This window comes from Melozone crissalis, unplaced genomic scaffold, assembly GCF_028551555.1.
Source record: "Melozone crissalis strain CALT ecotype California unplaced genomic scaffold, PUWL_Pcris_2 ptg000018l_1, whole genome shotgun sequence".
Taxonomy (NCBI): domain Eukaryota; kingdom Metazoa; phylum Chordata; class Aves; order Passeriformes; family Passerellidae; genus Melozone; species Melozone crissalis.
Window position 1 is genome coordinate 22,392,981 of NW_026535796.1, and position 14,499 is coordinate 22,407,479.

Sequence of the window (14,499 nt, forward strand, 5' to 3'; positions counted from 1 at the left end):
GAAAGGAAATGCTGTGATATCCATTCCAACTAGGACCTTGCTCGGTGACAAGTGTGATCTAAGCAAGATCTGGATGGATGCTATATAAACCAACACAAAGTAAATGCTTAAATGGAATTCAAAAATTAATAAAAAAGCCTACTTACCACAGAATTTCTAAGCTTCTCAGGTAAAGGATCTTTTACTTCAGACAGAGGATCTTCAGGGTTTTTGTCTTCAGAATTAGGAAAAAATTTTGATTGCACTAAAGAGCTTAAAAGACAAAAAAATCCCACTGAAAAGCATGTATTGTTCTATGTGGTTTTATAATAATAACAAAGTCAGAAGTTCTATTACAAATTGACCACAAAAAATTAATTTTTGCACATCAGTGCTTTCACATAGCTGAGCGAATTTACAGATATTTCAACCTTATAAAATAATTCTTTCTCTGTTGTACAGTACAGCGACTATTAAAGAGCAGTACCCAGATGTTCAAACTGCAGTTTCTCTAGTAGCAACACAGGCGTAATTGAACAATAACTGAATTTTAAGTGAAATTCAGCACTCATGAAACAAAACTTCAACTCATAAATAACTGAACAGAAATGTGCAAAATTTGGAAGCAGCCTATTTGGCAATGCCATTTAAAAAACCATGAATTCTTTGGTTTGATTCAATAGCAACAACAAAGGAAACCCATTCTAGCCTGTTTTAATTAATGAATTAGTCACACTGACCAAACTCCTAAATTCTTACAGGCCTTGCTGATACTGAAGCTCCAAAACCTTACGCCTAAGCTTTTAGAAGCCCACGTGCAATGTTACTAATCTTAACAAACTGTCTCACAACTTCTCAGTGTGATTTTTCTAACAACACCCTACTTAGTGCAGAAATATTATTTCATTTTATGGACAGAAGATCAGTACAGAATGAGCCCTAGATCTTCAAAGGAAATTACATATGGCAATGTATTACAATGCTTAACTGTACCACAATCAAACATGACTATCCAGGCTTTAGTTTTTGGAAAGAACAAAAGAACAAGTATCCAGTGAAAAGAACCTCATATCAACTGAACTAAGAGTAATTGGACAAGGCTTAGTAGTCAACCCACAGCTAAGAAATTTCCTCTGGTGTAAACATTCATGAATCATTAGTTTTGTTGTTCACAGAGGAGGTCCTTGACTATCTACCTCCAGCCAATATTTATCAAATTCATCCAACATTATGGCTACATTTAAATCCAAGTTCAAGCTCTACCTCACCTAGGTATGTGACTAAGCTTTTATTGGTTATTCTGGGGGGGTGTTTCTCCTACTGGAACTGTTTTGTTTTACATGTATCATTATTAACTCAATCAAACACCCTTAGCATCAGATCAGTAGCTCTCTACTGAGAGATCAGTAGTTCTCTACTCCAGCACAGAATAACAGGAATACCTGTTTCCACATGCTATATGGGAATACTCATCACAAAAATATATCCTCATAATTTAGCATAATTATTTCAACAAGTGCTTGGAGCACATATTCAATAGACGAATACATCAACAAATGCAGTGGAAGTATTCAAGAAGTCACTCTGGGGACTTCAGCTTAAACCAGTGCCTTGAGCACTTCTTAAAACACAGTAAGGGTACGTGTTTTAAGCACAAAGATGGCACCTGACTGACATTTTGGAGAACATCAGCAGGCAATTAAAACAGATTTTGGCATGTAAGTGATTTACCATAAGTCACAAAAAAGGTCATTGCTAGAGAAGGAACTAGATGCAAAATGTGAGAATTTCTAACCATTGAACCAAGAATATACTACTTTTGATTAGTGCTGGTGAGTACAAGCTCAAACAATACTAAGTAGTAACGTTATTTGTAGTTTTTCCTTGCAACTTGCTTCTTCATTAGGGAAGATATACAAACTAAGTCACTTACAAAAGTACAGAAGGGTCACTGCTTTGTCTGCTGAGATGATACGATATTGCCACTAACAAACCACAAAATATGGAGAAGAGAACTGGAATATGCTGCCCATCCCAGGAATCCTGGAGACAGAAACAAAATGTTAATAAAAAGGAGACAAAGTACACACCACTTCACCTGACGCACAAGAATTACGTGTATCACAGAGAATGGAGAAATTAACTACAACTCCACAAAAATAAGCCAGGCCTTTTTGTACAAAAATATTGTTCCATCTTTACCTATGTCTAACCATAGATCAAAAACTCTAGCACAGTGTACATCTCTCAAATCTACACCATCTTAATCATTAACCAGTCATTATATCTCATAACCCTGATGAAGCATTTCCTGCATTCCTTGAGACCACAGACTATTAAGAGCTGTATTTAGTCACTTCTAAATTTTGAACGTTACATGTGTGTTATGAACGTTACACGATTTATTTTTCCTAATGTGCTGAATGCAGATTAACAGTGGCTTTATTTGTGTTTTCCGGATCTGCACTGGATCTACAAAGCTCAAAGAGTTATTCCTTGCTAAAGTTTGTCTTAAATGGGTGTGTTTACCAAAGGCTAATGAGACAAGTGCAGAAATTCACAAAAAGCTAATGATGTTCCGCAGGTGAGAGTATCATGGGAGTAACTCCTCTAGGAACTTCCTACTCTCTGTGATAAAGTGGAAAAGCCAGCCAACACTGAATTGGACCCACATGTGCTACAATTCATTGTAAACTGAGCATGTCTGATATTGAAAAACACCTGAAATTAATAAACAGAACCAGCATCACACTCCATACTGTTTTCAAACAACATTTCAAGCAAGGAAAACAGGGTGGGTATGGGGGAGTGTATGTGTGTTCCTTGGCCAGCTAACTCTTTAACTCTCCTCTTCAGATAGGAACATATCTTCACTTTGACACTACAAACTATTTATTGGTTTATTGTCAAATAAATATTAATTAGAAAATACTATTTCACTTTTGCAGCACCAGAAAAAAATACTTTCATGTGCCACTTTGAGAGGTTAACATACAACTACATGCAGACTCTGCTAGAAACAAGTCACCTGCATGATATTTTCAAGAATTGATGTAGAATGGAAATGATGGTAAATGTTACGTGTTTTCAATAAAAAAAGCCCATCAGAGCAGGCACAAATCATACACCTTTTAAAAGCAAAAAAAATTGCTTAGTTCCTGCATTGCATCTCCTCTATTGACTTCACAGGTGAGTAAGAATAAAACCCTAGTAAATCAAACTAATATTTCTAGTTAAATAGTTGCATACTTTAGTTACTTAATACAGAAGGAAGCAGAGAACAAACCCCAAAATAGATTTAGTCTGCATCAAGCTTTTCTCACCTTCAGGGCACCATAGCACAGTCCATACAACAATGCTACTGCCACAATACTACAGATAAAACTGTAAAGTGCTGCAAGCAGGCTTGTGGTAGCTGAATATCAGAGAAATGAAAAGAAAAGATAAAACATTATTACCATCCGAAGTTAGAATACAAAATACTTCCGTTTGTTTAAGGTATCAGCCCCCTAATTTCCTCTGATGGAAAAAAAAAGGCAATTCAAACCAGAAACCAGAACAGCTACTTTTATTTTCCCCTACAAGTTATTTTTATTAAGAGCATTTTATGTGGCTTTTTTAACCTCCCTACTAATTGAACAGCTTTACCATGCGAATAGTCAACTGCAATAGAAACCAGTTGAGGAAGAAGTGACAGAGTTATTAGGACAGTAATTCTATTTCTCAATAATCAATCAGAAGACTTCTAGGCTTTTTAAAAACACAATTAAAGTATTCTATGTTTAGAGGATAGGAATAAAAATAGTGCAACCACTAAATTTTTAAACTAACATACTGATCTTGGCTGTTCCACATCTCATACTTTTGCCACTGAAAAAACACAACACTCACCATTGCCACCAAAGACATGAATGTCCAGCTGTTCACAGAGATACATCACAAATGTATTCACCTGAGGCAGGAGACCAATGAAGAAGACTATAGGGAAACATAGTGTAAACACTACAGAAAAAGAGAAAGTAAAAAAGTGGTGAATATGAAAAAAACAGCATGGTGAGATATTTTTCAGTTTAAGTTCTATGGTATCACACACCCCATTTCAACTCAACAACACTGAAATATTTCTATTATAAATTTCTAAGGAAAATATACATTATGTAAAGTCCTACTTCAATGGCTCAGAACTGACTGAATACAGAGGTCATACAAATCAATAGTACTTTCCTTTTAATTGCTGTAGACATGGACACAAGCCAATTCAGGCTTTCCATTTTTATTTAGCAAAGATCAGCCAGGAGTGTTTACAGATTAGACTTGTAAGTTTTCACTCATTGTAAGTGAGATTTATCTGAGCCTAGCTGCCTGTCTGGAGTGGCAGGAGCAACCTAACACCAGCCACTCTGACAAAAGGGAGGCCAAGCACCCCACCTCCAGGCTTTCTGCTACCAATAGTATCTGACAATTTTACTCATTTTCCCACACCACTTCTGAACATTCTAATCCTAAATGACTGGGTTTTTTGGTTTTTTTGGGTTTTTAAACAAGAACAGACAACTGTAGGAATCATGCAAACACCTGCAAATTACAGGATTTCGGAACACAAAGATAAATTAATGCCACCTAATTTCAATACATAAAAGGCTTATGTCTCCACCTGTACATATTTTTTTTCCATCCTAAAGAATAAAAGATGCAGAAATCATCTTCTATGCATGTTCACATATAGTAGTTCAGATCTAATTCACATGTAACAGCATATTAAAAGTTTTAAGTTCTGAAGGATAGAAGGAACAAATAACAAAAATAACCTTAACAGACACAATCTGGCAGTTTAGGGAGGTTTTGCTACCATCTTATTGACTTGTAGCTCCAGTGACCAAAAGAAGAAACAAACTTGAAAATATCTTGTAAAGCACCACAAGACTCAAATTTAATTTTCTAATTTTAAATGCACAGAATAGTTGGACACTGAAGGTCATCACATGAGAAATATCTACAGTGAGATAGATAATGAGAACCTGATCTTTTTCCATACTCCACAGCAATGCTAAACAATATAATTCAAAACATGCAGGTTGCAAGCTGGGGAAAAACACTGAATCCTGTATTTTTACTGACACTAATTAGGAAATATAGGACTACAGATCAGCTCTTCAATATCTAACAAAAATACTTTATTAGACTTCTCATGTCAAACCTCTATTTCAAACCATTGCTCAAGAAAGCCAAAATAGAAGGCAAATACAGTGTTCTGTCAGTGACTGGTTAAAAAGTTTTTTCCCAAAAGTCTGTAAGTCAAACTACCTTGGGCCCATTGGAAACAAAATTACTACACAGATCTGGGAATACACAATTTTTAAAGACTATTCCAACAAAAAGCCAATATTTATGATGCTTTTACAATCTGTAAATACTAGTTTTCTAACAGTGACCAACTAAGTGAAAAGATAAAATGATTATTTTAAATGTGGAGTAGATTTAGAGCAATTGATCAAGTGCAGTATGTGGGACACAAAATAAAGCATTTATACTAGTCCTCACTTGTCTGTTGGCAAGGAGAAACATTTACATTATCTAAATACAAAGTTCACCTCGCCCTGTACACGTTTCTTTCAGTAGCTTTGCCTGGGCACAGGAAAAAAAGGCAGCTGAGATTTTTACCTAACAAAGTGTGTTTGCTAGCAGCCAGCCTGGTCTGCAGTACACACAAGGCATTGTGAAACAGTGCTTCAGCAACATAAGAGCTGCTCCAAGGGCAAGTGTACGACGTGGGGGGTAGGGTGGGATGTGCAATGCAGATTAGTGGAGTTGTTCTCTTTCGTTTGGTGTTTTATCATGCTTGTTTTTGGGGTTTTGGTTTGGGTTTTTATTGTTGAGGGAGTTGTTTTGTTCTTTTGGGTTTGTTTTTTTTTTTAAGTAGAATAAGCTGTTCTAGTAATCTGATTTTTTAATTGGAAGAACTGTTAAGAAATATAAACCACATATGGTGCTACCAAGACACCCCAGAACAACAGTAAAATATAAGGATCAAAACCCATTTAGAACTCCTGAACTCAGAAGTTTTAAAAGCTAATGCCAAGATGGACATGGCCTGGTGAAAATGCCACCATATCTTTTAAAACTGGTAAAGACTCACTCTTCAGGACTTTTTAAAAGTAGCTCACTTTTACAGGAGGACACACCACTTCCATGTATATTTATGTATTGCCATATGGGGATATGGGTATAGAATATGGCAATGACTCCACATAGTAGAAAAGGGAAGAAAATATTTCCAAAACTGACCGAGCATTATCAAGAGAAATTAAGTCAGTTTTGCATCGTGAATGAGTCAAAAGTGTCTCTCTCTTCTATCTTCTTGTTTTATTACTGATACAGAATCAAGTACGCCAGCACATGAAGGGAACCAAAGAATTTGTTCAAAAAGCACCTTTGAAAATGTCTGGACAATTTCTGGTCATAAATATGCAGCTTAGACTTTCCCTCTGGGCATTCAAATCCAGAGTCATTAGCAGAGAAAGTTGAAGGGGGAAGCAGTATGAGGCATAAAATACAGGATGCTCCTAAAATCAAGTAATAAAAACTAATATCCAAAATGCTTGAGTCAGTAATTCTAATTAATAAATTAAAATTTTTAAAACTCCACGCCGAGATCAAGTTTTCATTTTTTTTAGACAGAAGATGGTCTGGGGGCACACAGACGTAACATTTAACTGTTGTAGTCTTTCACAAACAGGTATTTTGATATAACTGAAAAGCAACTGCATTCAGTTTAGATGAATTCTTACAGATTTTCTTACCCCACCTGAAGCAGGGATCCATAGAAGATCACCCAAATAACTTTGCTCCATTAAAGTACTGCACAAAGTTGCCATGATAAGATGATCTTCAAATGTTTATGTCTCTCTCTCCTTTCTATGGGCTCTGTTTGAGACTACAGGGTTGTTATTATTTTCCTAACAGGGGAAAGGGTTATTGTTTTGGGGTTTACGTTGTTTGTTTTTTGCATTAGGTTTAGGGGGGGTAATGGAGTTAAATGTTACCAGTATTCTGAATGCACTGCACTGCTCAGAAAACAATGAGATGACCTCAAAATGGAAATGCAGCTCAAAAATTGTATTTTTGGTACTGCTGATAGGACTGTTCCGAGAAGAAGCACATTAAATAAGACTTAAACTATGTATAATGTTTTTTAAAATTGTGTCTGTACTGTTCTGCCCAATTGCTAAATACAAATAACCTAAAAGAACTCCTACTCATTTGCCACAAGCCCCTCCACGGAGTGTGAAAGAGTCCAAATCAAAATGTTTTTTAAACTACCAAGCAGCTAGGTCCTAGCAAAGGGTAGTGTATGCAGGTCCAAGTTAGATAAGCAAGTTCAAGGATAAGGGCTAAGAAATTAGATAATGAAAAACTTTAGTAGAGGGCATATCTGCCATTTGTTACAGCAAAGCTACAGAAGGGGAAAACGTTCCCCTAAAGTTCTACTGCTGTAAAGCAAACAATTCAAATCCATGAAAAAGCCACTCACCTATAACTAAGTCCCTGGCTGACAGCAGCAGCAATGGGTTGGTGAAAGCCATTCCATACAACCTGAACCTTGTTGTAGATATGTTTCTGCTGCCATAATCCAACAGCCAAATCAGACCACAACACAAACAGAAATATACAGGCCTACTATAGGCTATGATACGATTGTGACCCTGTTTGAAAAGAAACCACAAAAACACCAACATTTGTTCATTATTAGTGGATAAAGTAACTTTTTCTCCTCTACTACAGATACCTTCAGAATCAAAATTAATCACTGGTCATCAACTAATATACTGTGACTTCATCGTATCCTTAAGTTTTCTTCATAAAACCCTTAAAGCACTGCCTTGCAGCGATACCAGTCTGTGCTTCTTGTGGCTTTGATATAACAGACACAACAGTTAGATTACGTTAGACTAAGCTAGGCATACCCTTAGTCTCAGCTATATTTCATGCTATGTTGCTTGCAGTAGTAAATGCTAGAGAAGCTCTGACTAGGCTTGGTAAGCAACTGAGAATAAATCAACTTTAAGGAAAAAGGGAATAAATTTATTACTTAGATACTGCTTCTGCTGCATGGGGGGACAGAATCTCTATCGGTGTTTATCAAAATACAGCTTCTTACACTAAATTAATGACTTGCTGTAGAGGAATAATGCTTTTAAATATCTTATCTAGGACATAAAGGTAATATTTTATCTTGGCAATCTAGCAGATGCACAACAGAATATAAACATATTGTGCAATACTAGAATGTTAACATTTCCATGCTCAAACATTAACATTCACTAGAGCATTGCAAACTCAGCTTATTAGAGGGAAAAAATAAAGCAGTGTGCACACAAGGATAACTGAATGAGCTACACCTCTAAAACAGAACATCAAAGCTGTGTCAGATCATACCAGCAGAGCAAATTGCAACATTAAGAATACTTCTCAATATAATTGCTAGAATAATAAAGACTCTTCAAAAACCTTATTATGACATGGCTCCCTAGCATAAGCTAGGCTCAGGAAGGAGGCCATGATTTGCTAAATAAATACAAAGAGTAAGGCAGGTCCCTTCTCACACACTAAGACAACTACAAGCCCTTTGTGCCTTGTAGGAAGGAACATAGGAGAAATGCCAGAAAAATCAAACCAAAATGATCAATTCTTTGTGGGAGTTCTGCATCTGCAGGGTTAGTACAGTGGCACATGCCCGTGACTTACATGTCGGGGGGAAGAAGAATCTGGCTGAACACTCTGAAACCAAAATAAAAAGAGGAAAGTTACCCAAACTACAGATAAGTGTGTTCACCTACACACATCCTCTTGGTTGAAGTTCTTTTAACAGTATCTACAATTAATTGTACAATTGTATATTGACAAGCCACATCACAGCCTTTAAATAGCACAATGTTGTAAACCATAAAACCTACTTAAAGAGTAGATGTCTATAACCATTCTAAAAAAATCCCCAAGTCTCTTATTTTCAGGATTTCTACTGTTTTTCAACATTAGGAACTTTAATTTTAAATCTAATTTCCATCCTAATAGTCAAATTAAAAAAAAAATCAATTGTTCTTAGATTACAGTAAAGCATCATCAGTCTAACAAAAATAAATTATCTGATTAAAAATATGTTTAGATATAATTGCCTCCTATGAATGCTCTGAGGCGTAGACACTACATAAAATTAGAACCTAAACCAATAAAACTTCAAGTTCAGTTTGTAGTTGGTTTTCAACATGTAAGAATATGCTCCTCTTCACACACCAAAAAAATGCCTGAGAACACTAAATAAAGGATTGTTTAACAAGCATATGTAGAACCATTCTAGTGATGTGACCTTGCATTACCATCTATCAAACTTCCCATGAGGCCAAGTTTACTCGTTACTCTATAAATTATAAGCATGCACATTTTTCCTTAAAGCCCTAACTAACCTGCAACACCCAACTGGATTTATATCTATTGTTTACAGAAAGTGAAGAGAAATTCAAGTACCTTCAACAGTGAGTACTGGCAACTGGCTATTACCAGGCAAAACTGGAAGACCCAAATATCCTTGAAAAAGCCCTCTATAAGAAGTACAGAGCCCAGAAATGCAACTAGAATAGCTAGGATGACAGCTAATACGTTTTCAAGGATCTCACGATTCCTGTTTTAAAGGGAGAGAAAAAAAGAAAAAAAAAAGAAATGTAAAGCTAACTATGTCTAGAAAAATCTGCAAAAGAGCAGTCAGAGTCAAAAATTAATGATTGGGGTTATGATACTGGTAGCAAAATAGTTAAGAATAAATTTCAACTTCCATACTCTACTAGCACAATATCCTTAAGCAAAGCTAGGAGCTACCAGGATTTCAATGATAGCTGAAAGCAGTCATTATCTTAGTATCTCAGGGAATTTTATTTTAAACAGCAGAAGATAACTTCAGAAGATGATTTTAGAAAAAAATCAAATGTTCCACCAGAAGCACGGTCTGTAACGTAAATCTATATTCAAAGCCCATCCAAGATGATGATAAGCCTAAGAAAAAACACAAGTATGATAACTTACCTGATTCATGATTTTCTAATGACGAAACTAAAAATACTCTCGCTTGAGTAAGATATGCCAAGTGGAATACAGATAATTCCCTATGATATTGCTAGTGCTTCGGAACAGAGTTATGAGCATTCCTCCCTGGACAGACTCACTACTCTCCTGTTTATTTCAAGGAGGTTCATTGCCAAAATATAAATACTCTACATATTCCAAAAGCTGGTAACTGGAGGATCAATTTCATTTTATTCCTCTAGGTAAATGTACAGGGAAAAGAAGTCACAGTATTAAACGACTCTTGGAAAAAATGCTCTGGAACAGCAGGCAAATTCTTTCTATTCACCGAAAGACTAAGTGCGTGCCAGGCTGTAGACCCTTTAATTAATTTTTGGAGAAGGCTATACTCTAGCTTTAAAGATTGGCAATGAATCTTTCTATTTGATCCTTCAAATACATGATTGCCCCACACAGGCAAAGTGGGGGTTGCTTTCCTTTTTCCTTTTTTGATTGCTACAGAAGAAAATGAGAGTAGCCTCCATTATTTTAGAAAAACTACATTCAGTGTTATTCTTTCATTTTTCAGAGTACAGTAAGTATGTATAATTCTCTAATGACAGTTTTATCTATATTACAGTTTAGTAATTGTTTTCATCTTGCTTTCTAAGGTCTGGCAACATACAAGGATCTCACCTATCAAATAAAGCCAGAAGAGTTAATCTATCAAAATTGATGCTAATCCAAAGTTTAGGCAGGATCCAAAAGCGATAGTACTGCTTGACTTTTTGAGCTGCTTCCTCTTGAGGCTGCATGTGGTCCTGAAGGTCAGGGCTCAGGTCAATATCTTGCTGCTCCAACAGATCTGTATCCATTGTTAGCAGCCTGTTCAACCTGATCTGAGGAAGAGAAAGCTAAAAGAAAGTTAGTATTAACAAAAACTCCTTTATATCAAATCACTGTATATATACTGAAAATTGCTTTGAAAAATATTGCTGGAACTCTTAGTTTCATTTTTGAGGAATTACATGTTATCACTGTCACAGGCTTCTACTTACTTTTTCTGTCCTTATCACAGCACATGAATAGGACTAGCAGAAATAACAGTTTGCATACAACAACTCTTTGGCATTTCAGCATATGCCTTATTTCAAATGAATGCATCTTCCAAGCACATTATCCCATTTACTCTGAAAACTTCAAATTTGAAGACAAGTAAACTGATACATGGACAACGTACATGACAAAAATAATCCAATTATTAATTTAAATAAATTACAACACATTTCTTATAGTCAGCTAATCTGCATCTAAATCCATGCTGAATGGTTCTTTATGCATGACAATGCAACATACTCATGCACCAGCAGTCAAATTCAAACTCACTGAATCCAGAATACACTCAGAAATGAACCAAAGAAAAAGCTCTGTCCTAAACAGTCAAGTGCTATTTACGACTATTACTTATTTTGTAGTTTGTTTAGAGTTCTCATGAAAATCACAGTAATACTAACAACCATGAAAGATACTAAAGGAGAGTACTCAATGCTAATAAGACACTATAGTACATATTGTATAGTCTAATCCAGTTTCTAACAGGCCGAGAAACATCTTGACATACTGCTAAAATGTTCTTTAATGAAAAAGCTTCACAATGCGTAAGGCAGAGACTAAAACTTCAATACTCATGCCACCTTCAAGTGCAAAACTACAGGTTTAGTCTTTAGAGGGTTTTTTTGCCTACAATCATCTAAGTTTAACATTCAATGTCTTGATTTATAAAATTTTTGTCATCACTCCTTAAATAATCAGTGTACTTAACTATGCTTAGTCAGTTTCTCCTCCCTAGAAAAATACTAATGAAAAAACAAACAGGAACACAACCCTTTCTAAAGGCATTTAAAAACCACAAACCATACTATTTAAGACAAACTGTGTCAGAAAACAGATCCTTTTTTGACAATTTTTTAAAAGCTTCATTTCTTAAAAGGTAGAATCAGCATAACATTCATGGCACTAATAAATTTCAGTGGAAATTTCCCTTTAGGTGCATGGGTTGAGCTTTTACAGTCACAAATTTGCCTTAAAACAGAATCATTCCCTCCAATGGGACTAAACTGGCAAACTAAAATCATAGAAGAGGTAATGCAGCCTTTTTTCTAAAGGCTATATGTTTGAGGGGGACTGTGAAAAGCAAAGCAAGTTCCTCTAGCAGACACCAAGTTTAAAAAGCACATTCTTGATCAAAAGCATGGTCAGGCAAATGGAGGTCTCATGATCCCCTGCCAAATCCTAAAGCTGTATTTCATTTCCCCTCTTGATTACATATTAGGTACTTCAACATACTTCTCTTTAGTTTGCCAGCTTAACAATCATGCCCATTTGCACTGTTTTCAGAACATAATATATGACTTCAGAATTAAGAGTACAGGTATGCCTGGACTTGACAATAGTGCAAAAGCTCCCAAATCATAAAACTAAGGAATAATAAAGCTATTTGCAGTATGAAACAGTGTAAGCTTCTGCCTTGTTTTGCCAGCCACTTCCCACATACAAATTTGTATTTTGCACATCAGACTCCAATGACAGATTTCTAAATTCTTTTCAGGGAAATTACTCAAGTGAAGTTTCTTTTAGTCAAAATACAATGTTTAGTCTTTCTGCTGCCTGCTAACCTCAGTAATGCACAGAAAGAAAACTGTCTAAATTGCAGACATCTTTGGAAACTTTTACAAGGTATCTTAGAACAATTTCTATGAGTGTTTTTAAATCACTCATTTTTAGATCAGAGGAAACCAACTAAGTTTAAAAGTGCTATGCAGGAAGATTAATTTCTATGTATATATGAAGGCACTACACTACTAAATACTTTCTCTTCATTAATCCAGACAAAATTCTTTCATAAGAACAGTGAACTACCACACAGAATGATTAATCAGTGCTATAAAGTTGGATAGTCTTCTGATTCTTTGCATGCTTTAAAAATAAGTAAGAAAAACTTACTAGATCATGTGGATAAAAGCGAACTGAGGTAGAACTCGATACGTGAGAGTCCGTGTCACTATAAGAACAGGGAAAATACTTCAGATTATAAACTACATTTTATTTAATCAGGTCACTCTAATTTTCTAGTGTCCCAAATTAATTTTGATACGTTTTGAATTTTATCTAAATATCTTTAAGTTTTTCCTTCAGTCACTTATTATAAATTCAAGTAGCCACTTAGTCTCATGTATTGTGGTACATTCCACAGCTACAGTAAGCCAGGAAACTCTTTAATCTTACACTTAACATATTCTTAACACCCAGTCCCTAAATCATCTTAAAAAAACTACAATGATAGCCATTATTCCACTTGAAAAACAGAAATTTTAAAAGCTGTCAGTTACTGATTTGTAAAGATACATCAATCACATCTCTAAAGAAGTTCAGAGGCCTCTAGTTGTTCACATGCAGTTTCTCATAATTCTATACTGTTTTTATCAATATCCTAAGACTGTCAAAAATAGCATATACTTAGCACAAGTAAAGTGAGCTACTTAAACTGCTTTTTAAAAACTTAAACCTCTGGTAAGAAGAGCAAAATTACTTTGCAATTTCCATTCATTAGAGATGAAATTTCTCTTACTGTATGAGAGTCCATATCCAACCATTGCTTTTTTCCCCAATTTTGGATAGCTTTTGGATGTTTGTTTCCATGTAAATCACATGGTTGTAAGACTTGTATCAAATTTATGCAACTTTCCTTCAGTTCCTTGCCTTAAGATAAAAACATTCTTTGTTATCAACTTTACTTCACTCAAACTCAAGTATTCTCTACAGCCAAGATCTGATTATCTGAAGTGGCCAGTTTGTTCCTTCCATTAGTACATTCAACTTCATAACAGCAGCCATCAGCAAAGCCACTGCATCTGGAACATGCAAGCAGTAGAGGCAGGGATTGGCAGCTTTGTGGAAGGAATCCAGAACTTTTGGTCAAAGTTCAATTCTACAAAAGGCACTTGCATACTCTCAAAAGAAAGATTTGAAGATGGGATGTTTTATATTCATTACTCCATAATTCCAAGAGCTATTCCATGTACATGTGGAATAGAGTTAAACAGCATTCAGCATGGTGCAACAGCTTCAGAGCAATTCTACATAGTGAAGTGGATTGGGGGCAGGTGGGAAGCCACAGGAGATTTTGGGTTGCTTTTCCTTCTTCTGCCTCCTATCTTTTCAGAGAAAGAAAGGGCATCTTTCTAACAGCAGATGAACTTTCCAGTATGTAGCTGGCTATTTCAGCTGCAAGTCAAATTTTCATATCAGGCATGCTAACACTTCCATTTACTGTCTGATGCCATCCATGAACTTGAGAATAAATTTATCAGTTTACAACGGCTTCACAACTGGAAGTTCAATAGCCATTTATGGTCAACAGCCACCTAGCTTTCTCAAAAATGGGTTAAATTCTTTAACAAATACTTT

The 14,499-nt window shown here is 35.6% G+C and overlaps 1 protein-coding gene across 8 annotated transcripts in view; it reads right to left on the reverse strand.

Moving 5' to 3' along the window:
- PCNX1 (pecanex 1) overlaps positions 1 to 14,499 on the reverse strand; it is an 85,951-nt gene that overhangs the window by 27,859 nt on the left and 43,593 nt on the right. For 5 of the 8 annotated variants that reach the window (XM_054275857.1, XM_054275853.1, XM_054275855.1 and 2 more), the window contains 9 exons: positions 13,036 to 13,093; positions 10,729 to 10,946; positions 9,502 to 9,655; positions 8,725 to 8,757; positions 7,511 to 7,682; positions 3,871 to 3,981; positions 3,303 to 3,394; positions 1,913 to 2,022; positions 147 to 252 (listed from right to left, as the gene is read on the reverse strand). In XM_054275857.1, the coding sequence (XP_054131832.1) occupies positions 147 to 252; positions 1,913 to 2,022; positions 3,303 to 3,394; positions 3,871 to 3,981; positions 7,511 to 7,682; positions 8,725 to 8,757; positions 9,502 to 9,655; positions 10,729 to 10,946; positions 13,036 to 13,093 (1,054 nt within the window). The remainder of the gene's footprint in view (positions 1 to 146; positions 253 to 1,912; positions 2,023 to 3,302; positions 3,395 to 3,870; positions 3,982 to 7,510; positions 7,683 to 8,724; positions 8,758 to 9,501; positions 9,656 to 10,728; positions 10,947 to 13,035; positions 13,094 to 14,499) is intronic. The other 3 variants (XM_054275858.1, XM_054275856.1, XM_054275854.1) reach the window with 1 other exon arrangement.